The sequence below is a fragment of the Mustela nigripes genome, chromosome 6, assembly GCF_022355385.1.
Source record: "Mustela nigripes isolate SB6536 chromosome 6, MUSNIG.SB6536, whole genome shotgun sequence".
NCBI classification, from domain to species: domain Eukaryota; kingdom Metazoa; phylum Chordata; class Mammalia; order Carnivora; family Mustelidae; genus Mustela; species Mustela nigripes.
This window is the reverse complement of record NC_081562.1, coordinates 19,160,507-19,186,527: the sequence shown is the minus strand read 5'-3', so window position 1 is coordinate 19,186,527 and position 26,021 is coordinate 19,160,507. Positions and strand designations below refer to the sequence as shown.

At 37.1% G+C, this 26,021-nt stretch overlaps 2 protein-coding genes across 4 annotated transcripts in view; one reads left to right on the top strand and one right to left on the bottom strand.

Moving 5' to 3' along the window:
- Window positions 1-1,756, bottom strand: part of NUP37 (nucleoporin 37) — a 43,691-nt gene extending 41,935 nt beyond the window's left edge. Inside the window, exons 1-2 of the mRNA XM_059402238.1 lie at window positions 1,681-1,756; window positions 205-425 (exon numbers count right to left, since the gene is read on the bottom strand). Coding sequence (XP_059258221.1) covers window positions 205-360 — 156 coding nt within the window. The 5' untranslated portion in view covers window positions 361-425; window positions 1,681-1,756. The remainder of the gene's footprint in view (window positions 1-204; window positions 426-1,680) is intronic.
- A 62-nt stretch (window positions 1,757-1,818) lies between these two features.
- Window positions 1,819-26,021, top strand: part of PARPBP (PARP1 binding protein) — a 68,437-nt gene continuing 44,234 nt past the window's right edge. For 2 of the 3 annotated variants that reach the window (XM_059402234.1, XM_059402233.1), the window contains exons 1-3: window positions 1,819-1,906; window positions 9,679-9,834; window positions 21,776-22,009. In XM_059402234.1, coding sequence (XP_059258217.1) covers window positions 9,682-9,834; window positions 21,776-22,009 — 387 coding nt within the window. In that variant the 5' untranslated portion in view covers window positions 1,819-1,906; window positions 9,679-9,681. Of the gene's footprint in view, window positions 1,907-9,678; window positions 9,835-11,601; window positions 11,639-21,775; window positions 22,010-26,021 lie in introns of those variants that run through there. The other variant, XM_059402235.1, reaches the window with a different exon arrangement.

Sequence of the window (26,021 nt, the reverse complement as noted above, 5' to 3'; positions counted from 1 at the left end):
TTTTTTTTTCCCCACTACCTATTTAATGTATGCACAAATCTCAGGCATATATTACTGGAAATATCTTCCTCTGTAGTTCTTCATGTCATTTTTTCTCTTACAATCAAGTTCAATATGCTTTCCAAGTTTACCCAGTTTGCCAAAGTTTGTTTTTTTAACCAGTGAAATAGCTTCAATGTCATTCACTGAATTTTGTACACTAACCTGAAATGTACATATGCCAACCACCACATAATTACCGCCACCATATGCAATTAGGTTTCCTGGATCCCCACTGTCAAAGGGATTAAATTCTACCACATGCACATAATCTTCACAATCCACAGTGTAGGCAGCATTTCTTGTGGCATCTTGCTTCATCTTGTATGTCAATACTTGAGCAGTTGTAAAAATAAAATAGCCTTCTATTGGATAAGGTCACGAAACTGTGGATTACAGCACAGACATAGTTAGAAACCATCAAAGTGTCAGTCACTTTCAGCAAATGAATCAAAATAAGGACATGGTATTTCAGATGCCACAGACAGCTACAAAAAAAACCAAACCATACCAAACCAGGTACTTCTTTAAATACTTTATGAATAATACCTGCAGAATAAATCATCATATCCTGTTTAGATTAACAAAAAGATAGTGAGTACTTGAAGATGGAATCAGTTTAGTAGTGAATATATTCATAAAAAATTTAATGATAGTTAACATTTACAGAGCACTGCTTGCAGGTGCCATGCTAAGGATTTTACTGACATTATGACACCTAATACTTGCAAACCTAAGAGGAGGGAAATGGTTCCCATTTTACAGAAGAAGAAATCGAGGCTTTAATAGGTTAGCTGCCAAGCTCATAGAGGAGACAGCATTTGAAATACTTTACTAGGTGTTGGACGCAAGTGCTAGAGAAGAAAAGCAGGCCTCCACCGTGAAGATCACAATATCCGGTAAGAGTTACGATTCTGTGTGAAAAGCACAGTAAGACCTGGAGAAAGAGTGCCAAAACGTGTGATATAAAAATGATATTCGTAAAATCAGGCACAAAACTTCCACCAACCTGTTATGGCCTGATGTGCACTCTGGAAGTAGCATTCCCAGAGGAGACTTAGGGATCTAAAGAGGTCTTCCACCACCCTTCCCTCCCCCCCCCCCCTTTAATTGGATGCAGTTGTCCTGAGAATAGTTGGACTCAGTAACGAAATCATCAAGTATTTACGGAGAATCAGAGGAATCCCACCTCAGGGAGCCTATAAACTAGTAACCATACGACTGGGAATCCAGGACCGGACATTTGTTAAGGGTGACCAGCAGGTGGATGCCCATAGAGGCACAGCGATGTGGGAAGTGGGAAAGATTCGAGGTCAGGAAACTCGGTCCCTTGATCGCTTGTTAAGTTGTGCCCAGTCTCACTACATTTTCAGGGTTTCACTGTACGGCGAGCTGGACTTGCCCTCTAAAACTGAAGAGCGGAACAGGGAGGAAACCACTGAAGTACCCGCAAAAAGCTCCAACGTCTCTCCCAGACAGGCAAGTCCCGTGAGCCCCGCTACCACCTCTCGAAGCCCGAGGTCAGAGGGAAGAGAGGTGGGACACGACCCGGGAGAGAAGGAACTCGCAAGAATAGGATGGGAGCACTGGGCGGCCAGTTGTAAACCCGCGCGAACCCTCAGGTTCAGGAGCGATACGCACCAGGTTGTCGAAAACTGGCCAGAGGAAATCTGGTTTCCTCCCCAGCCTGCAGCGGCGCGCGCCGACTCTGCTTCCGGGTCAGAGGGCGGAAGCGGCGATTGGTTCCCGAGCCTTCCCGCGAGATTTAAAATAGAACTCGCGACGGACTCTTAACAGCTTTGAGACTACAGCCCGGCAGGACAATTTTTCAGTCCAGTCTGAGCCTACCAGGTCTATCCCGAGTCAGGTGAGTCTCATGGCTTCCTTGCCCGCCTGTCACACTTTAATTTGTGATTCAGACCGAGAGATTTTTCGGTGACCTCTAAATGGCTGTTAATAGTGGCTTTGCTCTGGAACCCGGTTCGGTTTGGGGATGTTGAAGAATTCACAATATCTAGTGAATAAACCTAGAAGGTCCTGTGGGATCATCTGCAGACTGGACGCCTGGGGGCTCGAAGAGGTCTACTTAGGTTGATTAGGTTGTCAGGAGACCGGGGTTCTAGTTCCAAGACGTGTTCAGACTCCAGTTCCATTACTTCGCCCTCTCTCTTTTATATTCTCCCAAAGAAAATTTAGGATCCGCACTCCGACGGCGATAGCACCAAAGACTGCCCTCGCCTTTTTTAAATTAAATGAATGGCACTAGGTGGATTTTCACTTGTATCTCATAGTTTTATGAGGTAAGATAGCTTAACTGTTTTATATTTGAGGACATTTATGTTCATCAGAGACTTTAAAGGAGATACATCTTATAAATTGGGGAACCAGGACGTGGGCCCTGAATGTCTGACTCAGAAATTCTTTTACCATTTCACATTGTCTCTCCAGTGATCATTTCCTGCCTCACAGTTTTTGCTCCGGTGCAATTTGGAATCCAGTCTGTTTGTTTTTTAAACAAGTGTTTATTATCCCTGCCACCTTCTGCTGTTTTCCTGTAGTGTAGCCTGACATTCAGAGTGCTTGCATATTCCTTATCTCATTGATTTCTCATAACTGGCTGGAAGGTATTATTCCTGTTTTCTGTATGATTATACCTTCATCAAGGCAGCCAGTTATAATGCTTATTGCCTAGGCTTATATAGCCTGCTAGCTGCTGAAAGAGCTGAGACTAGACCAGATTTGGCAAACTAGGGCACTACTTGCTTTTGTACAGCTAGTTCCTGAGGTAAGAATAGATTTTACATTTTGAATAGTTGAAACAAAAACAAAAGAATAATATTTTGTGACATGTGAAAATCATATAAAGTTAATTTCAGTTACTAAAGTTTTGTTGAAGCACAGCTATGCTCCTGTGTTTATGTATTGTCTGTGGCTATTTTCACACAGCAAGGTCAAGTTGAATAGTTTTTTTTTTTTTTTTTTTTTTTAGATCTATTTATTTATTTATTTGACAGAGAGTGATCACAAGTAGGCAGAGAGGCAGGCAGAGAGAGAGAGAGGAGGAAGCAGGCTCCCCGCCGAGCAGAGAGCCCGATGCGGGACTCGATCCCAGGACCCTGAGATCATGACCTGAGCCGAAGGCAGCGGCTTAACCCACTGAGCCACCCAGGCACCCCAAGTTGAATAGTTTTGACAGAGACTGTATGCCTTGCATTTCTTAAATATTTACTATTTGGCCCTTTCCAACAAGTGTGCTGACCCTTGGAAGAGACTGTTGGGCTTTTTTTTTTTTTTTTTTTTTAAGCTTTCATTTATTTTTATGAGAGAGAGAGAATGAGAAGTGGGGAGGGGGAGAGGGAGAGAGAGACAGAGAAGCAGACTTCCTGCTAAGCAGGAAGTCCAGTGATGCAGGGCTTGGTCCCAGAACCCTGAGATTATGACTTTAGCCACCCAGGCACCCTGAGACTTTTGTCTTTTATATGTGTCAGACACTGTGCTAAAAGCTTGTATTTATTTCATTTATTTTTCACAAAATCCTGTGAGATAAGAACAATTGTTATTTTCATTTTCAGTACAAGGAAGCTGAGGCAGGGCAAGTGACATAACTTGGTATAGATCTCACAGCTAGTAAGTGGTACAGCCAGGATTCAGAACAGTGTAATTCTTGACTAGTTTTCATTTTTAGCAATCTGAACTCATATTTTAATTTTTAAAAAGTTTATTTATTTATAGAGAAAAAGAGTGGGTGCTCATGCAAGCATGGAAGAGGGGCAGAGGAGAAGGAGAGAGAGAATATCAAGCCAGATTATTTGCTTTGGAGTGCTGGATGGGGCTGGATCTCAGGCCCCTGAGATCATGACCTGAGCTGAAATCAAGAGTGGGTCGTTTAACTGACCAAGCCACTCATGTTCTCCAGAACTCTTAATACTTGTAAATAGTACACTGAATAATTTAGTACTAAAGATTTATTTCAGGCAAACTGATCATATCACTGAAGTATTACTTCTTCACTTCTTTTGCTTTTAAGAAAGGATGGTGAAATTTGATGAGAAATATAAGCTTTAGCTATTTACTAGTATTTGTATATATGTAGATATTTACAGTTTTTTACTTGCTGATACAACTATGAATTACTGCTTTGTTAAATGTTTTATGCCCATTTTCCTGATTGTATAAACCTGAAATACAGAATAAATATTTGGGATTCTATTTATACCACATGAAAAAGAAAAAAGATAACAGAAGGAGGTAATAAATGGAATGTGTACAGTAAAATATACCCCAAATAAGACAATGGTATATGAATATCTTGGAGACTAGCATACTTAAGAGAAAAAAAAAGGAAAAAAAAACACCAAAAATCTTTTAGCAACCGTGTCTGTAAACTCAGAGAAAAGAATTGTTTTCTTATATAGACTTGAGTATGTAAAACATTAGAACTACATCTTATTATTTTGAAAGACTTTCATCTGTCAGGAGAAATTATGTAATATGGTGATTTAAGAGCTTATGGAGTTAAGCATCTTGGGTTTAAGTCTGTTTTGCCATTTGCTAGCTGAGTGACATGGGGTATCAGATTCTTCAGATGTAAAATGAGGATAATAATGGACCTTCCTCATAAGACTCTGTTCAGAGATTGAATGAGGTATTAAATATTAAACTTTTATTTGGTTATTTATTTATAAAATCACCAAATAAATTATTACTTATTTCAGGGGTATAGGTCTGTGATTCATCAGTCTTACACAATTCACAGCACTCACATTCCATTTATTACCTCCCCAAAGTCCATCATCCAGCCACCCCAACCTTCTTCCTCCTTCCCTTCCAGCAACTCTCAGTTTGATTCCTGCAATGATGAGTCTCTTATGGTTTGTCTCCCTCTCTGGTTTCATCTTGTTTCATTTTTTCCCTTCCCTTTCCCTATGATCCTCTATCATGTTTCTCAAATTCCTCGTATCACTGAGATCATATGATAACTGTCTTTTTTTGATTGACTTATTTTGCTTAGCAAAATACCCTCTAGTCCCATCCACATGACTACAAATGGCAAGATTTCAGTTTTTTGATGGCTGCATAATATTCCATTGTATCTCGATATACTAAATATTCTTTATCCATTCATCTGTTGATGCACAGTTAGGATTTTCCATAGTTTAGCTATTGTGGACATTGTGGCTATAAACATTCGGGTGCTCATGCCCCTTCAGATCACTGCATTTGTATCCTTAGGATAAATACCCAGTAGTGTAATTGCTGAGTCATAGGGTAGCTCTGTTTTCAGCTTTTTGAGGAACCTCCATACTGTTTTCCAGAGTGGCTGCACCAGCTTGCATTCCCACCAACAATGTAGGGGGGTTCCCTTTTCTCTGTGTCCTCACCAACACCTGTTATTTCCTGACTTGTTAATTTTAGCCATTCTGACTGGTGTGAGGTGGTATCTTATTTAGGTTTTGATTTGCATTTCCCTGATGCCAAAGCGATGTTGAAGACGTTTTAATGTTCTAAATATTAAGCTTTAGAGAAATTTCTGGCACCAAAGAAACTCCTAAATATTAGATATCATACTGGTTATCTATTGCTGTGTAACAAACCACCTGAAAACTTAGTGGAGTTATTATTTTGCTTGATCTTTTAAAAATAATTTTTAACTTTTAAATTTTTAAAATAATTTTTAAATTAACATACAATATATTGTTTGTAAAGGGGTACAACTCTGTGATTCAACAGTCTTACACAATCAGTGCTCTCCATAGCACATACCCTCCCCAGTGTCCATCAACCAGCTACCCCTTCCCTCCTACCTCTCTCCACTCCAGCAACTTCTGTTTGTTTGCTGAGATTAAGAGTTTCTTATGGTTTGTCTCCCTCTCTGGTTTCATCCTGCTTCACTTTTTCCTCTCTTCTCTCATGATCCTCTGCCTTGTTTCTCAAATTCCACATATCAGTGAAATCATATGATAATTGTCTTTCTCTGATTGACTTATTTCACTTAGCATAATACCCTCTACTTTCATCCACATCATTGAAAATGGCAAGATTTCATTTTTTGATGGTTGCATAATATTCCACTGTATCTAGATATTCCACATCTTCTTTATCCATTCATTGCAGATGGACATCTGGGCTTTTCCCGTAGTTTGGCTATTGTGGACATTGCTGCTATAAACATTCAAGTGCACATGCCCTTCAGATCACTACATTTGACTCTTTTAGGGAAATACCTAGTAGTGCAATTGCTGGGTCTCAGGGTAGCTTTTCTTTTAACTTCTTGAGGAACCTTCATACTGTTTTCCAGAGTAGCTGCACCAGCTTGCATTCCCACCAACAGTGTAGGAGGGTTCCCCTTTCTCTGCATCCTCGCCAACATCTGTCATTTACTAGCTTGTTAATTTTAGCCATTCTGACTGGTGTGAGGTGGTATCTCACTGAGGTTTTGATTTGTATTTCCCTGCTGCTAAGTAATGTGGAGCACTTTTTCATGTGTCTTTTGGCCATTTGGATGTCTTTGCCAAAACGTCTGTTCATGTCTTCTGCCCATTTTTTTTTCTTTTTGTATTTCCTTCCACTATTTTAACATGAGGATAGTGTTAAAAGCATAATGGTAATAAACTAACACAACGAAAAGAGAATGTGGTGCATAAACAATGAATTTTGGATTACTGAAAAAATAAAAAATAAAAAAAAGACCAAAAATGTGTGTAGGCATTATTCAAGAGAGAGTTAAAATTCTTTTTATTTTATTTTATTTTCAGTGTTCCAAGATTCATTGTTTATGCACTATATCCTGTGCTCCATGCAATGCGTGCCTTCCTTAATACCCAGCACCAGGCTCTCCCCACTCCCCCACCCTCCCTCCCCTCCAAAACCCTCAGTCTGTTTCTCAGGGTCCACACTCTCTCATGGTTCATCTCCCCCTCCGATTTCCCCGAACTCACTTCTCCTCTCCTTCACCCAATGTCCTCCATGTTATTCCTTATGCTCCACAAGTAAGTGAAACTACATGATAATTGGCTCTCTCTGCTTGACATTTTTCACTCAGCATATTCTGCCCATTTCTTGGTTGGATTATTTGTTCTTTGGGTGTTGAGTTTGGTAAGTTCTTTATAGATTTTGGATACTAGTTCTTTATCTGATAAGACATTTGCCAATATCTTCTCCTGTTCTGTTGTTTGTGTTTTGGTTTTGTCGACTATTTCCTTTGCTGTGCAGAAGCTTTTCACTTTGATGAAGTCCCAATAGTTCATTTAAAAATTTTTTTAAATTATTTTTTTAAAATTTCTTTTCAGTGTTCCAGAATTCATTTTTTATGCACCACACCCAGTGCTCCATGCAATATGTGCCCTCCATAATACCCACCACCAGGCTTACCGAACCCTTCATCGCCTCCCCGCCAAAATCCTGTTTGTTTCTTAGAATCTGCAGTCTCTCATGGTTTGTCTCTGGCTCTGATTTCCCCCACTTTCCCCCACTCTGATTTCCCTCACTTCTCCTCTGCATCTCCTAATAGTTCATTTTTGGCCTTGCTTCCTTGGCCTTTGGCGATGTTTCTATGAAGAAATTAGCGTGACTGAGGTCACAGAGGTTGCTGCCTATGTTCTCCTCAATGATTTTGATGGATTCCTGTCTCACATTGAGGTCTTTCATCCATTTGAGTCTATTTTTGTGTGTGATATAGGAAAATGGTACACTTTCATTCTTCTGCATTTGGCTGTCCTATTTTCCCATTACCATTTGTTGAAGAGACTCCTTTTTCCATTGGACATTCTTTCCTGCTTTGTTTAAGATTAGTTGACCACAAAGTTGAGGATCCATTTCTGGGTTCTCCCTTCTGTTCCACTGATCTATGTTTCTGTTTTTGTGCCACTGTCTTGATGACTATAGCTTTGTAATAGAGCTTGAAGTCCAGAATTGTGATGCCACCAGCTTTGCTTTTCTTTTTCAACATTCCCCTGGCTATTTGGGGTCTTTCCTGGTTCCGTACAAATTTTAAGATTATTTGTTTCAGCTCTGTAGATGTCTTCAGTCTATGTTGTAAAATGTGGATGGTATTTTGTTAGGGATTGTATTGGATGTATAGATATCTCTAGGTAGCATAGACATTTTCACAATATTATTCTTCCAGTCCACGAGCATGGAATATTTTTCCTTTTTTTTGTGTCTTCCTCAATTTCTTATGGGAGTGTTCTATATTTTTCTGAGTACAGATCCTTTGCCTCTTTGGTTAGGTTTATTCCTAGGTATCTTATGGCTTTTAGTGCAATTTTTTAAAAGATTTTATTTATTTATCTGACAGAGAGAGACACAGTGAGAGAGGGAACACAAGCAGGGGGGTGGGAGAAGGAGAAGCAGGCTTCCCACTGAGCAAGGAACCCCACATGGAGCTCAATCCTAGGACCCCAGGACCACAACCCAAGCCTTAGGTAGACACCCAATAACAGAGCACCCCAGGTGACTCTTTAAGTTGGTATTGGTTGTCAGCTGGAGTGACTTGGTTCTCTTTTATATGGCCTTTCCAGTAAGTGAAGTTGGACTTTTTCATATGGTAGTCTAGAGTAACAAGAGACTAAGAACTAAAGCTGCAAAGCCATATATCAGGAGGCCTGCCACCAAAACCACCTCCAGGTTGGATGTTAAGAAGACTTAAAGGACTCAGCCTATAGTTGTGCCCAATACCTATAATTTATTACAGCAAAAAGATGCTAAATAAAATCAGGAAAGAGAGAAGCTATATGGGGAGAAGGTGCATGGGGCGAAGTCCTGGGGTGATCAGACATAAGCTTCCTAAAGTCCTCTTTTAGTGAAGTCACACAAGACATGCTTAAATCCTCCAACAACAAATTGTGACAACCCATATAACATGTTGTCTGTCAGGGAAGATCTTTAGAGACTCAATGTCCAGGGTATGGACGTAGATGTCTTCAGTCTATGTTGTAAAATCCAGACTCAGAAGAAAAGCATAAACTGTATTATTTATATAGTTTAGGCACAGTGAGCCACTCATAATGGAAACCCTCCTGAATTCTAAGTTCCCAGGTGCAGCCAAGAGCCAGCCTTGTAAGCAGTTCTTTGAAAAATAGACATTAGGCCTGCTGCATTAACTCTTCTGCATGGGCCTTTTGAGCTCTGGGCTTGGAGCCTCCATGATGTCATTCTTCCATATTCAGTTGGTCAAATCAAGTTACTAGACTGATCCATAATTAAAGGGTGGAAAAATAGACTTATTTCTTTTAGGATAACATAGGGATGGGAGGAAACTGATTTTTTTTTTTTTTTTTTTTTGGGCAATATACCACACATTTTACCATCTAAAAACAAATGTTTTGAAAATACAGCTTTAATTAACTATGTCTGTGTCTATAATTATAAGTTTACAGAATTTGCATATCTGTTTTATATGGATTTTCAGATTGGAGGTTGGGTTTTGTTATTTCAAAAGATTTGGCTTAAGAAAACTATGACTGGGCAGAAATTGTATTGTTCTGTTTTCCTAAATTTAATGAAAGGCAATCTTAGTAAATATGAAAGGACCTCTAGTTCACTACTTATTTTTCTCTAACTCTGCTTTCTTACACACGTTAAATATTAGTTTCCAATTAAAATAAAGCTTTTTAACATTGCATTCTGTCCTGCTTTCAGAGGATGGTTGAGCTTAATCAGAAGTCTGTCTTGGATATGATTAAAGAGTTCAGGAGGAATTGGCACACTCTTTGTACCTCTGAGAGAACTACTGTATGTGGTGCAGACTCCATGCTCCTGGCATTGCAGCTTTCCATAGCAGAGAACAACAAACAGGTTAGTAGACTATATTTAGGTTTACTTTTTTTTTTTTAAGTGAATGTTGGTAGCTGCTTATTTTAATTATATTAATTTCTTTGTAGTATATGCCCTCCTATGAGAATATCAATACACTATTTTCAAAAATGCATCTGCATGTCTGTGTCAAAATATTACAGTTGGATTTGAAATAGCTTGCTTCAAAATTAAGGCTATTCATATGGATAGTATAATGTAGGATGTGTACATTCCATGTTTAATGTGAAGTCTTAAGATAAACATGCAACTGTTATTATGGTTAAAAATATTTTTATTTATGATTTCTCTTCTTTAAAAAGTTCTAGAAGGCACACATAAATAGTGTTCGTTTTAATATAGTCAAAGAATTTTATGACTAATTTCAGAATTTATGGTATAGATTGATTATTCCTAAGCCAGACTAAGAATCAGAATCACTTGGGAGGGTTTTTTTAAACAATACTAGCTTCTGTGATTCAGTCTTGGAAATTCTGATTCTCCTCATCTGCACTGAGGCTCTGGAAATTGTCTCTTTAAAATCTTTTCTTAATCTGATCCTTACATGGTTGGCTTATACAAAACTTGTTTTTGGAATGAGCTGTACATAAAGGCCTTAAGGTGTTCAGATGAGGGAAGGATGAATATAGGCTGAGTGGTAAGAAAATGACTTAAACATACTGGATTTCGGGTAGCTTACTTAAATGAGGAGAAGTCTTTGGATGGGAACGTTTTAAGGAAGGGATGAAGGAAAGGAAAAATCAGTTAAGAAGCATCCAGGAGGTTTGAAGTCTTGACGGTTTGAAGATAATGAGATTCTCTTGACCAGAGAAGGTATTTGAAGTGTGGAATAGTTTCAGTAGGTCTATTGGGCTAGATAGTGAAATGACATTCTGATGAATTATTTTAATCCTATATGTCAGTAGTTCCCATATTTTTAGATTTCATATACCAATAAAATTTTCAGAAAAAATTAGACATTGACAGATTTAAACATTTCTCACATTGGCAAATGAGGCCACTGAGAAAAAAGTAGTTACTAGAACCATAATTTTGAAAAAGAAAGAGAATTTTAATGCCTAAAAATTAGGAATTATATAATCTTAAAATAAGAGATAGTCTTTACTACATATGGCAGTTAGCAATTTTGCATGTTTAAAACAGTATATATTAAAATAAATTTTGAACATAGATCTTGATAAAATTCTATCTTACATAGTCATTCTTTTAACAAATATTTGAATTTTTACTATGTCTAGACATTATTCTAAACATTCTGAGGGAAATCTCTGCTTTTATGGCACTATTCTAGTGAGGAGAGACAGATAATACTCTAATAAATAAGATATTTAGTATTTTAGGTCATAAATATGACAGAAAAATTAAGAGATATAGTGAAGGATTGTATAGAGCTTGGGGTGGAAGTGGACTTTTATCTTAAAATAGGGTGGTCAAAAGCCTCAGCTACAAGTTGCCATTTAAGCAAATTTGAAAGAGGCAAAGAAGGAACTAGTCATGGGAGTTTTTGTGGGAAGGGATTATGAGCAGAGGGTACAGCTGATGCAAGGGCCCTGAGGTGGGAGTATGTCTGGCATGTTTAAGGAACAGCAAAGAGGCCCATATAGCTGTTTATATATATGTTAAATGTTAATTTCTTCCTTTTTTCTCTCCCTTCTGGAGATATTTTTTCTCTTCTTTTCTTTTTCTTTTTCTTCTCTTCTCTTATTCTTTTCTTTTCTTTTTTCTTTTGTTCCAGGCATTTCTCTCCTTTGTTCCAGGCATTGTCATAAGTTTTGGGGTTAAAATGGTAAGCAAAACTGGACATGGCTCCTGCCTGGCTTATTGCTTGGTGAGGGAGGTAGATATTTAGTAGAGAAAAACACAAATGAATGCAAAATTATAGCCGTGAGAAGAGGTATATAATGCCATGGGACCATGGAGTTGACTTGGTTGGAGAAATCAAGCTGAACTGTAAAGGGAGGAGAGGAGTTAAGTAGGCAAAGAGTTGGAGGCAAGATGATGAGGGTGAAAGAACAGCATATGCAGTGGCCCTGGGCAGGAAACTGCCAGGAGATTTGAGAAAATGCCAAAGAACCAGTGTGGCTGAAGGGTGGTGGTGGTGGTTACATGTCCCACTTGTTTGTTTCTTGTTTTTAATCACAGTCATTATTAAAAACCAATTTTATATAGGTATGTTGAAGGAAAAAAAATGTAAATCACACTTTTTGGACTTTGTGTTTAAAAAAAAGTTAAACTTCCAGAAAAGTCACAAGAATAGTACACTGAATTCCTTCATGCCCTTCACTTAATTCACCAATTTATATTTTGCCACCTTTACATTATTTCTTTAATATTTTTATATGTCTACATAATATAAATCCATAAATATACCCAGGTATGTATTGTACACATGCATACATATTATTCATATTACTCTGTATGAACAATTTGATTGTAAGTAGTGGACATCTTGAGTCTATCCTTAGACACTCTTGGTATTGTACGTTCTGTGGGTTTTGACAAAAATATAAGTTATGTATGCACCTTTATAGTATTTACAGAATTGTTTCACTGCCCTCAAAATCCTCTCTGCTCCACCTATTTATTCATCCCTCTCACCAACCTCTGCCAACTACTGATTTTTTAACTGTTTTGCCTTTTTTTCAGAATGTCATGTAGTTGGAATTGTAAAGTATATAGCCTTTTCAGGTTGGCTCCTTTCACTTTCTTCCAGATGCATTTATGGTTCCTCCATGTCTGTCTTTTCAGCAGTGAGTAATAGTCCTCTCTATGGATGTATCAGTTTATCCATTTACCTTTTACATTTCTTCCAAACAATATTCAATAAGATATTCAATATTTAATGCTTACTAGTTTAATAATTATTGGATTTTCTGTTATCATCTTTATTTTAAGATTTTATTTTTGTGTAATTTCTATACCCAATATGTACTTACAACCCAGAGATTGAGAATCACATGCTCTGTTGACTGGGCCAGTCTTGCACCCCTGTTATCATCTATCCTCTTTATTTCCAATAGCTCTTCTTGTTCTCTCTTTTTGAAATACCATAGTCTTCTTGCTTCAAGTGTATATTTCTCTGTTGAGACTATTAATGATATTTTTTGAGGTTTTCTTCTTGCATAATCTTTATCCAAGTTTCTTGTTTTATTAGTCTTATTATTCTTCCAACAGAGACTTTTTTCATGATGATCCTTGACCATGCACTTATATTTAAGTGGATCACTAAAATGCTAATGGAAACTCTGTTTGGAGGGTTAGGGGTTGTTAGTCTGATCCGACTGGGCTATTTGGCTGGGAAATATCTGATGCCCACCTTTAAGATATCCCTTTTAGGGGAACCCTCCTACACTGTTGGTGGGAATGCAAGCTGGTGCAGCCACTCTGGAAAACAGCATGGAGGTTCCTCAAAATGTTGAAAATAGAACTGCCCTATGACCCAGCAATTGCACTACTGGGTATTTACCCTAAAGATACAAACGTAGTGATCCAAAGGGGCATGTGCACCCGAATGTTTATAGCAGCAATGTCCACAATAGCCAAACTATGGAAAGAACCTAGATGTCCATCAACAGATGAATGGATCAAGAAGATGTGGAATATATATACACAATGGAATACTATGCAGCCATCAAAAGAAATGAAATCTTGCCATTTGCGACAACATGGATGGAACTAGAGCGTATCATGCTTAGCGAAATAAGTCAAGCAGAGAAAGACAACTATCATATGATCTCCCTGATATGAGGAAGTGGTGATGCAACATGGGGGCTTAAGTGGGTAGGAGAAGAATAAATGAAACAAGATGGGATTGGGAGGGAGACAAACCATAAGTGACTCTTAATCTCACAAAACAAATTGAGGGTTGCTGGGGGGAGGGGGTTTGGGAGAAGGGGTTGGGATTATGGACATTGGGGAGGATGCTTTGGTGAGTGCTGTGAAGTGTGTAAACCTGGTGATTCACAGACCTGTACCCCTGGGGATAAAAATATATGTTTATAAAAAATAAAAAATTAAAAAAAAAAAAGATATCCCTTTTAGAACAGTTTCTTCAGAAAAGAGTCTTTACACAAATGGTGTAAATTTGAGCTGCCAATGTGTTGGGTGCTTGAAAGAAGTTTCAGTATTTAGAATATAAAAAGTCATATATATATATATATATTTTTTGGGGGTGGGGGTGGGGGGACTCTTGTTTTCACGTGTACTCTTCGGTCCAGAGACTCTGTTTTACCCTCTCCAGGGCATAAATCCCAGTTTTCTTCTAAAGTAGTTGACTGTTTGCCCCTTTCTCAACAGAAATTAATTATTAGGCAACAGTCTAAATGAATATACACTAACAGTGAGCAGAAGAAAGAGAAATTAAGGAGTTTATCCCATTTACAGTTACACCAAAAGCCATAAGAGGCTTTTATGGTCCATAAAAGCCTATAAGCCTAACCATAAAACTAACCAAAGAGGCAAAGGATCTGTATCAGAAAACTATAGAACACTCCCGTAAGAAATTGAGAAAGACACAAAAAAAATGGAAAAATGTTCTATGCTCATGAATTGGAAGGACAAATATTGTGAAAATGCCTATGCTATGTAGAGCAATCTATACATCCAGTACAATCCCTAACAAAATACCATCGACATTTTTCACAGAGCTGAAACAAATAATCCTAAAATTTGTATGGAACAAGGAAAGACCCCAAATAGCCAGAGAAATGTTGAAAAAGAAAAGCAAAGCTGGTGGCATCACAATTCTGGACTTCAGGCTCTATTACAAAGCTATAGTTATCAAGACAGTGGCACAAAAACAGAAACATAGATCAGTGGAACAGAAGGGAGAACCCAGAAATGGATCCTCAACTTTGTGGTCAACTAATCTTAAAGAAAGCAGGAAAGAATGTCCAATGGAAAAAGGAGTCTCTTCAGCAAATGGTAATGGGAAAAGAGGACAGCCAAATGCAGAAGAATGGAAGTGTACCATTTTCCTATATCACACACAAAAATAGACTCAAATGGATGAAAGACCTCAATGTGAGACAGGAATCCATCAAAATCATTGAGGAGAACATAGGCAGCAACCTCTGTGACCTCAGTCACAGTAACTTCTTCATAGACATATCGCCAAAGGCAAGGGAAGCAAGAGCACAGATGAACTATTGGGACTTCATCAAGGTGAAAAGCTGCAGAGCAAAAGAAATAGTTGACAAAACCAAAACACAAGCAACAGAACTGGAGAAAATATTGGCAAATGTCTTATCAGATAAAGGACTAGTATCCAAAATCTATAAAGAACTTACCAAACTCAACACCCAAAGAACAAATAATCCAACCGAGAAATGGGCAGAATATGCTGAGTGAAATAAGTCAAGCAGAGAGAGCCAATTATCATGTACTTTCACTTACTTGTGGCACATATAAGGAATAACATGGAGGGCATTGGGTGAAAGAGAGGAGAAGTGAGTTCAGGGAAATCAGAGAGGGAGATGAACCATGAGAGAGTGTGGACCCTGAGAAACAGACTGAGGGTTTTGGAGGGGAGGGAGGGTGGGGGGTTGGAGAGAGCCTGGTGCTGGGTATTAAAGAGGGCATGAATTGCATGGCGCACTGGGTATAGTGCATAAACAATGAATCTTGGAATGCTGAAAAAAAAAATAAAATGAATTTTAACTCTCTTGAATAATGCCTACACACATTTTTGGTTTTTTATTTTTATTTATTTTTTTCAGTGATCCAAAATTCATTGTTTATGCACCACATTCTCTTTTCGTTGTTTTTGTTGGTTTCTTATCATTATGCTTTTAACACTATCCTCACATTAAAATAGTGGAAGGAAATAGAAAAAGAAAAACAAAAAAGAAATGGGCAGAGGACATGAACAGATGTCTTGGCAAAGAAGATATCCAAATGGCCAACAGACACATGAAAAAGTGCTCCACATCACTTGGCATCAGGGAAATACAAATCAAAACCTCAGTGAGATACCACCTTACACCAGTCAGAATGGCTAAAATTAACAAGCTAGTAAATGACAGATGTTGGTGAGGATGCAGAGAAAGGGGAACCCTCCTACACTGTTGGTGGGAATGCAAGCTGGTGTAGCCACTCTGGAAAACAGTATGAAGGTTCCTCAAGAAGTTAAAAATAGACCTACCCAGCGTGACTGGGTGGCCTAGTGGTTAAGCCTCTGCCTTTGGCTCAGGTCATGATCCCAGGGTCCTGGGATTGAGCCCCGCATTGGGCTCTTTGCTTAGCAGGGGGCCTGTTCTCCCTCCCCCTCTGCCTGCTTCTCTGCCTACATTTGATTTCTCTTTCTTTCTGTCAAATAAATAAAATCTTAAAAAAAAAAAATAGAGCTATTCTGCGACCCAGCAATTGCACTACTGAGTATTTCCTGAAGGATTTAATGTAGTGATCCAAAGGGGCACGTGCTCCTGAATGTTTATAGCAGCAACGTCCACAAAAGCCAAACTATTGCAAAAGCCCAGATGTCTATCTGCAATGAATGGATATAGAAGATTGGTATATCTAGGCACAATGGAATATTATGCAGCCATCAAAAAATGAAATCTTGCCATTTTCAATGACGTGGATGGAAGTAGAGGGTATTATGCTAATGGAAATAAGTCAATCAGAGAAAGACGATTATATGATCTCTCAAGTGCGATTTAAGAAATGAAACATGATTGTAGGGGAAGGGAGGGAAAAATAAAACAGGACAAAATCAGAGAGGGAGACAGACCATAAGAAACTTTTAATCATAGGAAACAAACCTGAGGGTTGCTGGAGGGGAGGGTGACAAAGGGCTGGGATAACTGGTGATGGGCTGTAAGGACAACACGTGATGTAATGAGCACTGAGTGTTACATAAGACTGATGAATCACTGACCTCTTCCTCTGAAACTAATAATCACTATATGGTAATTGAATTTAAATTAAAAAAAAGAATAAAAATAAAACCTAAATGAAGATTATCCAGAGAGGTAATCATAGTACCAGGGCTACTTCAGAAATCTCTTCACTGGCAAATATCTTCATCATCATCTTTTTGCTGGACAGATTTTTTTCTAGTGGACATATCAAGACTGTTGACCTTTGAACCTTTGGTTTTGGCAAGGTAGGCAGGGTGGGGGTTTTGATCCGACTTTCCATCTTTCTTATGCTTAGCTTTGTTTCCTAACCTTTGTGCTCAGGGTTCATAAAAACCAGCTTCTTTAGTGCCGGGGAATAGTAGTTACCTGGAAAATACAGGTCTCACCGTTTGCTTATTGGCACTTGCTCATTGTTTTTGACCTTTTGTAATTTCCTTTTTCTTATGAACAATTCAGTCATGTTTAAAAAAAGTTTTCTATTTTCTCTTGTAGTTTTAGGTATTTCATGCCAGGAGGGATTTCTCTGCATATCCAACCAGGCAGATAGTCTTGTTAATATGTCTGTTTTAAAATTCTAACAGATGGTATACATCCTTTCTGTATCTTGTTTTTATTATCCATCATTGTTTTCAAGACCTCTTTCGGTACTGATAGAAAAGTTGATCTAATTTATTCATTTTAACAATCATCCTTTATATGACTGGTATACTTTACTCATTGATAGACCTTTGGGTCATTTGAATTTTTTTGGTATTATAAACAGTTCTTCATTGAAATGAGATGTCTGTGCATGAACAAGAGTTTCTCTAGGCTCTATACACAAGGGGTTATATGACAGATATATCTTTAATTTGACTTGATGTTACCAAATTTGTCTTCAACTTGGTTATTAGAATTTACATTATATCAACAGTATAGGAGAATATATTCCTGTAGTATACAATTTTCTTATATTTCTCCATATTAGATGTTATCTAAGAACAAGAAAAGAGAAAAGAGGGTATTTCATTTTAATTTTTCTATTAGAGCATTTAAACATCTTTTAAGATGATTATTTGACTCTTTAGGTATCCTCTCTATTGTTTGCTCATTCATATCCTTTACTTACTTTACTGTTGAGTTCTTTTTATCTCTTTTTTACTCTTTAAAAGAATTCTACATGTACTTTGTAACACTCTTTGTCGGTAACTTCTGATGTGTTCCATTTTACTTACCTTCTCTGGATATACTTCCTTTAGATTGTTTTATCAGAATTTATATGCCAATCTTAGTCTCAATCTTATATACCATTGTTCACTCAGTCAGTGAAGCTAGACACCCAAAGGTCATTGTACAGCTTCTTTATTTTGCTCCCCATTGCAATCCATATTCAAGTCTTTCTAATTTTACTGCCTGAGCATTAAAAAGAAAAACAACCAAAAAAAAAAAAACCCAAAAAACTCTCCTTTAGTAACCCGAAGGAATGGTACCCCAAGATAATAGGTTCTGCGGATATTATATCAATGGAATAGACTATCTAAAGGTTAAGCTTTGGCGATCATTCACTTGAAAATGAGAAGAGAGAGAAATTGAGGCAATTATTAAGAATCATTATTATACAGTAATTGAGAGCTATTGTTTTGGAATTAAGCAGACTGTATTCGTATCACCTACTGTTTGTTTATGAATAATTTTTGAAGCATAAATATATCAAAAAGGTAAGTGAAATATACCCTGAAGAAAATTTAGTTTTCATGTAAAAATTTTAATATGTTGAAATACTCAATTCAAGATATTTTTTCTTTTGGGTTTGTCTGTGTAGCACACACTTAGGATCTCTTTTTTTTTTTTTTTTTTTTTTTTTTTTAAAGATTTTTTTTTTTTTTTTGACAGACAGAGATCACAAGTAGACAGAGAAGCAGGCAGAGAGAGAGGAAGGGAAGCAGGCCCCCTGCTGAGCAGAGAGCCCGACGTGGGACTCGATCCCAGGACCTTGAGATCATGACCTGAGCCGAAGGCAGCGGCTTAACCCACTGAGCCACCCAGGCGCCCCCACACTTAGGATCTCTTTCTACTTGTTAATTTTCTACTTGCTAATTCACTGTGAAAGTTCAGACTCTGGGTGGGAGAAAAGAGGAGAGGTGAATTGCAACTGAGCTTATCACAGTTTGTGTATGTGTGTGCACATGTGCAGTAGGGATGCTGGGCTGCAGTTCTGATTGACTCTCAGTCTCCATGTGGAGTTAGCTCAGGCATCCCCAGCTGTGTGCAGACTTCCATGTAAAAATCCATAGATTTTTTGAGGACTACATGGCAAATATATATGACTTTTATTATTAAGCTGCAGATAGCACTTTAGCTTTTCCTTTCCTTAGAATTGACTTTGTAGTTTGACTCTGTCTGGCAATTACATCATAAATGCTATTTTTCATGAACTTAAATAGCCTTAAAACGTTACAAATGTTCCATTGGATGAAACAAAGATATTAATTTTATAACTTCATGGAAAGCCACAGCCTGTGGTTGACTGTCAGATTTGAAAATGACCTAACTTTGACATAATGAATAAGACGAAACAGTTTTTACAATTATATTACATTTATCTAATACCTGCCTAACAAACAGTTATTTTACTTTGAATGAGAAAAGGGAATGAATGACATTTTTTGATCACCTGCCATTCATCAGGTGTTATTTAATCTGTTTAATCTCATTTTATAACCAAGGAAAAGTATTCACAGGATTTTCAGTATTTTACTCATGGTCACATAGCCAATTAATACTCTTAAGCAGACCTCCTATCTTTTCTGTTTTGATAACAATAAAAATTCCAGTTAGTTAAAAATATGAAGTTTATTTAAGTTTTTGAATAATTATAAAAATACCTTCAGCAAAATATACAAAGTACAAGTGCTCTGAAAAAATGTAACTTCATTTTTTTCCTCATTTTATTCTTATGAAATACAATCCTTCTTATGTCCATCAGAGAATTAAAGCATTGACCATCTTGAACTTCCTTCAGATATTAGCCAGCTGGCATGTTTTCCTAGCAAAACATTTTCTGATTTGACCACAAGCTCTCTGAATCAGTTGTTACTGGTTTGAATAATAGAATATGCTGTCATGGTGGGCACCTGATCATGAAAACTGATATCTGGAGTACATTTTTATTTGGATTTAAAATGTTTTTACAATCCCAGTATAAACACTGTTAATCTAGTCAAAACCTTTTCTCACAAGATCAAGAGCTTGCCTGGTTTTACTTTAACTAGTTATAGTCAACCGAATAAGACTGAATTGTACATTTATGTTAGGCAAAATTTTAATTTATTTTTCATAAGAAAGATGTCATATCAAAACAGTTTTAGGAATTTTTTGAGATAAGACAACTTAGTTTTGAAACTCTAAATAGCTGGATTTGTTTAACTTAAATACCATTTGGAAATTTTATTGTGTAATTTTGTGGGATTGGGAAGTAAAGTGTACAGTTTTTGATGCGATGCTGCGAAGTTAAAAATCTGTCTTACATTTGGGTTATGGATTCAAGATTTGAGAGTTACTGGGTTTTTTTTTTGGTTTTTCATTGAATTAATTTCATGAAATATTATTAATTTTTATAATTTTGATATAATAGGTCCCTCCAAGGACAGTAAGGATAATTTTCTTTGTCTCCATGAGGATGAGTAAAAAGTTAATAATTTTTAAGGCAGTTTGGACATAATTGCCTTAAATTTAGATAGTAACTAGAAAATGTAGCTGATTTTTGTAAAAGAAATGTAAATTTAAAAGAGTCAGTTAAGTAGAAAGTTTATTTTTCAGCTCTTTTTTTTTTTTTCAAGATTTTATTTATTTATTTGAGAGAGTGAGATAGCACAAGCAAAGGGAGTGGCAGAGGGAGAAGGAGAAGCAGGCTCCCTGCTGAACAGGGAGCCAGACATGGGGTTCCATCCCAAGACTCTAGGATCTGAGCCAAAGGCAGACGCTTAACTGACTGAGTCACCCAGGCACCCCTACTTGACTCTTTTTGGTTCTTTTTATTATTCTTCATTGGCTAAAGATGATGTTACAATTTTAGTTCCAGTGAATTATAGTTCTATTTAAATATCCACCCATCTTTCAGTGCAAATGATGGAAAGATCTTGGTGTTATCAGAAACTACTAACATATTAAGGGAACTTAATTGTGGAAAAAAGCAACATAATACATTTCACAAAATTACATATGAATACTTAAAGATATTTGTTACTCATGCTGTATTGGAAAGGAGTAGTTAGAATTTTTTACTGAATTAGGGCTGGCTTTTTTTTTTTTTTTTAGGAGGGCACTATTATTAATATCTGGAAGCAGAATGCAATCAATTAAAAAAAACCTTCAGCATGTCTACTGACTAATACATCATGTTGATATTGAAGAAGAGAAAAAAGAACAATTTTACCTCAATAGGAACATCCAGCAGCTTATAGAAAGAAACTGTGGCTTTTTAACACTTGTTTATAGTTTGGTGTGTCCATGAGCAGGGAAGAATCAAAATTCTTCTCCGACCCAAGGTTTTAGCACTGCTATTTTGCTTTTTCTGGAACAGTAATGAAATAAAATGTGATTTTTAAAATTAGTTTTTATGATCATGTCTTAAGACTAACAGTTGGAAGTGTGGTATGTAGTAATTCACTATGGCATTGAAAATTTTGATTAAGAGATTAAAAATGCATTAGAAGAGCTAAAAGGAGCTAAATATTAACAGAATCAAATTTTTCCCCAATTAATAGTACTTAAGAACAGATCACTGCCCACCCATACCCTGAATTTGAGAAGAAATTTAATGAAGAAAGACTAGATATTTGCTAATTTTGTCATGCCCAAACTTGCCATAGTTGTTTGTATTTTACAAAACCAACAAAATCCTTTTCTATGTGGTTTAAAAATTATTCCATAGCTGAACTTGGATGTTATTTTCAAATCCACAAGAATTCAATGTACACTTTTCTATAACAAAACTCAATTTGTATTTCCCGTCTCAATTACAGATTAATGAATATTCTGGTACCTAAATTTATCTTTTCATTTTTGGCATTGTCTCTTTTCAGCATAGTGGAGAATTTACAGTTTCCCTCAGCGATGTCTTATTGACCTGGAAATACTTTCTACATGAGAAGTTGAACCTACCATTTGAAAATACAAAAGTGATTGACCATTATGAGGACATTAGGAGGACTTACGATGATTTCTTAAAGAATAGTAATATGGTAGATCTGATTGATGTTTATAAAAAATGTAGTGCTTTGATTTCTAGTTGTGAAAATAATGCCAACATATCCCCTGTAAGTATTTTTTAAAATAATTCTGTCTTAAATGAAAATTTGGCTAGATTTATTTTTATTTTAAACTATGGTATCAACATTTATAGTAACTTGATAGTGCTTTTGCTTTTCAGATCATGTTAGAAATGGAAAATTTAGCTACCTGAAAGTTAGTTATTACTGGAAAGAAATATTTCAGTGGTAAATTTTGTTGAAATTATGTTATTTGGTTGAAATATAAGAACAGCTTCTTACCAGATCAAAAAATTTTAACAAAGAGATCAGTCCCAAATGTGTGATTTCTTTTTTTTTTTTTTTAAGATTTTATTTATTTATTTGGCAGAGAGAGATCACAAGCAGGCGAGAGGCAGGCAAAGGGAGAGGAAGGGAAGCAGGCTCCCTGTTGAGCAGAGAGCCCGATGTGGGACTCGACCCCATGACCCTGAGATCATGACCTGAGCCGAAGGCAGCGGCTTAACCCACTGAGCCACCCAGGCGCCCTATGATTTCTTTTTGAATTCATGCCAAGGATTGCTTTTATATTTTACTTTCTTGTTTTGATGTATACATGTTCATTTGGCATATGTTGTATAAATGATTGCTATGACTCTTTCTATGGATTAGTAGTACTAATTATTGAGATGGGGTATCATTTTGTGATGATACTATGATACAGTAAACATGGGGTAATATACTGTTCCTGGTTTTTTTTGCATACACACATTCATTGCTTTATTTTTTTATTGAATATAAATTTTAAAACTTATGGTATGCCATCCTTTCTAGTTTGGTTTTATCTACATTAGAATTAATAAACTTTTAGAATATATTTGGATGTATCTATTTTAAAGTGTTGAAGTATATTTATCTTAACATTACTGAGTACCAATAAAGTAGTAATTAAATAGTAGTAATAACTAAATAATTATAGATATAATTAGAAGAAAATGTTTATTATATTTTCTAAGATATTAGAATATTTTATAAATATTTCTGTCTGAAACTTGGGAATCATGTTTTGGCTCCTTGTAATAGAAACCTCTAACAGTGGTTTACGAAAATGGAAGTTTTATTTCATTGTTTTATAAAAGGAGTCTTAAGGTAAGCATATGGGACTGATGTGATGGCTCTGTGGTTATCAGATACCTAGGATTTTTCTGTCATTCTGCTTATTCATCTTAGTTCTTGACCTCTATCCTCAAGATCATTTGTGGTCCAGGTTAGCTGTTGGAACTCCAGATTCCATATCAGCGTTCCTTGCATCAGGAAGTAGTAAGGGAACCCAGCACTCTTCTTTCATTTTAAAGAGGCATAGCTCTTTTGCTTCCATGTCCTTGCACAAAGCTTAGTCACATGGCCACACCAAGATGTTAGGGAAGATGGAGAATATAGTCCTTTTTTTTTCTGGGTAACATGCCAGAATAAAAACAAAATCTCTGTTACTGATGAAGAAGGGGAGAGTGGATATTGGCAGGCAGTTTGCGGTCTTGGCCTACTGGGCTATAATAGAACCCTTTCCCCTGTTGTAACTTCTTCTTCTTTTTTTTTTTTTTTTTTTTTTTTTTTAAGATTTTATTTATTTATTTGAGAGAGAGAGCTAGAGAGAGCATGAGAGCATGAGTTGGGGCAGAGGGACAGAAGGAGAGAGAGAGAAGCAGGCTCCTTGCTGAGCATATAGCCTAACACAGGGCTCAACAAGGGCTTGACTTGGGGTTCAGTCTCAGGACCCCAGGATCATGATCTGAACCAAAGGCAGATGCTTAACTGACTGAGCCACCCAGGTGCCCCCTGTCGTAACTTTCTGAGACCCACACTATGGTAAAGATACTTGTGAGGGAAGATTGTTTTTCTTCATTCCTTCCTACCTTTGTTTTATTTGCTTGTAGAGATGACTTTTGACTATTTTTCATATAGTTAATTTAGAGAGGCTAACCAAACATAAGTATTGGATTGTAGGAACAACAAAGAGAATTTTTTGATAAGCCAGTAAGAGTATAATCTGCCTGATGTTTTTGGGCACATTGTTTTCACCTTATCCTTTGTTGCTGTCTAAGTTTTCTGTAAGATTTTTTTTTTATTTGAAAGATTTTATATGTTTATTTGAGAGAGAGTAAGAGGGCGAGAGAGAGAGAGCATTGGGGGGGGGGGTCAGAGGGAGAAGAAGACTCCCTGCTAAGCAGGGAGCCTAATGCAGGGCTCGATCCTGGGACTCCAGGATCGTGACCTGAGCTGAAAGGCAGTCGCTTTTCAGCTTTTTGAGCCACCCAGGCCCCCCCGTCTAATAAATCTTCTAATAAGCCTCTTCATTTAAGTGTATCAACTGTAGTATGAGATACACAGGTTTACCTTGGAGGGAGTTCTGTGCCTCCAAACATCAGCATGTTCTGCAGAATTTCAGGAGGGGAGTGGAAGCTGCTGAGATGATAGCATGTGAAGTTGAAATTTTTCTGCACTTAAAATGGAAGATTTGATCTCTGACAACTTATTTGCTCTAGGGAAATTTCCAATGAAGAAAAACTGAGCAGAAAAACAGATACTTAGATTGATTTCCTCAAAAATACGTTAAAATAATTCTAATTTATGCTGAAAGTGTCTTTTAAAAAGATTTATTAGAGAGAGAGAGTGGGGAGGGGCAGAGGGAGAGACTCTTCAAGCAGACCCCCTACTGAGCGCTGAGTCCAATGGGGGTTTGATAACAACCCATGAAACCATAACCTGAGCTGATACCAAGAGTGGGATCCTTAGCTGATTAAACCACTCAAGTGCTCCTAAAAGTGTCTTTAAAGATACATATGCTTATGTATCTTTGTTTCTTATTTATAGTAGCTTAAATAAGGCAGAAGTGTATTTCACACATTATAATTCCTCTCCTGGGGAACATGCATGCAGGGCCTGTGGACATCTGGGAGCATATAAGACCTCGATTTCTAAATGGAGTCCAAGTTGAGACAATTGGTACAGAATTTGCTTTCTCATGAACTGAACAATAATCTGAGGGATACTGGAGATCTGGGCTGAGGAGAAGAAATGGTAGATTTCAAGAAGAACTTAGCAGCCCTCAGAAATCTGGGAACCTTCTGGGGAAGGTCAAAAATTCCATCTGAGTGTGCCAGGATTCTTTGACTTAGGAAGCCAAGAAGTAGCTGAATGGATGGGTATACTGTTGGTGATCCTTGAGAGACCACAAAAAGACTTTCTCTTGGTTTAAGGAGGTGACTGGCATCCTGTTTATTTTTCCACTGATGCTTTGTAAACAGTAGAGACATTTTCAACTTTTATTACTTGTAAAATTGTCCTCACTTCAGGTACCTCAACAGTCAGGGCCTTAGCCTATGAAGAAAAGCAACAGCCACTTAATGAGTCCCAGCACTTGCAGAAAGATGAGTTAACTCAGAGCACATGTGACCAACAGAATAGCGCTCTTAATGGTGAATCCATAAAAGTAGTTAAGTACTCAGGAAATTCAAGGATACACCTAAACATTAAGACTTTCTAGATTTAAAAAAGAGGAAAAGAAGTCTTCCCAGTGCAACAGATGGATTCAGGCACAAATCAGAGTTCTGAATGTCAAATACAAAAAATGTTTAAAGCAGAGGGGCAGCTGGGTGGCTCAGTTAGGCGTCTGCCTTCAGCTCAGGTCATGATCCTGGGGTTCTGGGATTGAGTACCACGTTGGGTTCTCTGCTCAGCAGGGAGCTTGCTTTTCCCTCTCCCTGCTGCTCCTGATCTCTCTCACTCTGTCTCTTTCTCTCTCAAATAAAATCTTTTAAAAAAACAATCTTTAAAAATATATATTTAAGGCACAGAGAGAAAAATATGAAGATGAAGTAATTATGAAGGAAAAGTTAAGAAACTTGGAGGTTGGATCTGGAGGATTTAACATAACAAATGATAGGAATTCCAGAGGAGAAAAAGGATGAGATGCAGAAGAGGTCATGATTAAATAAAATATTCTAACCACATTTGTTATAATAAAATTTCCCCGAGTCTGTTAAGTGTTTATGAAGTTCCAGACTGTATTGAAGAGAAAAGA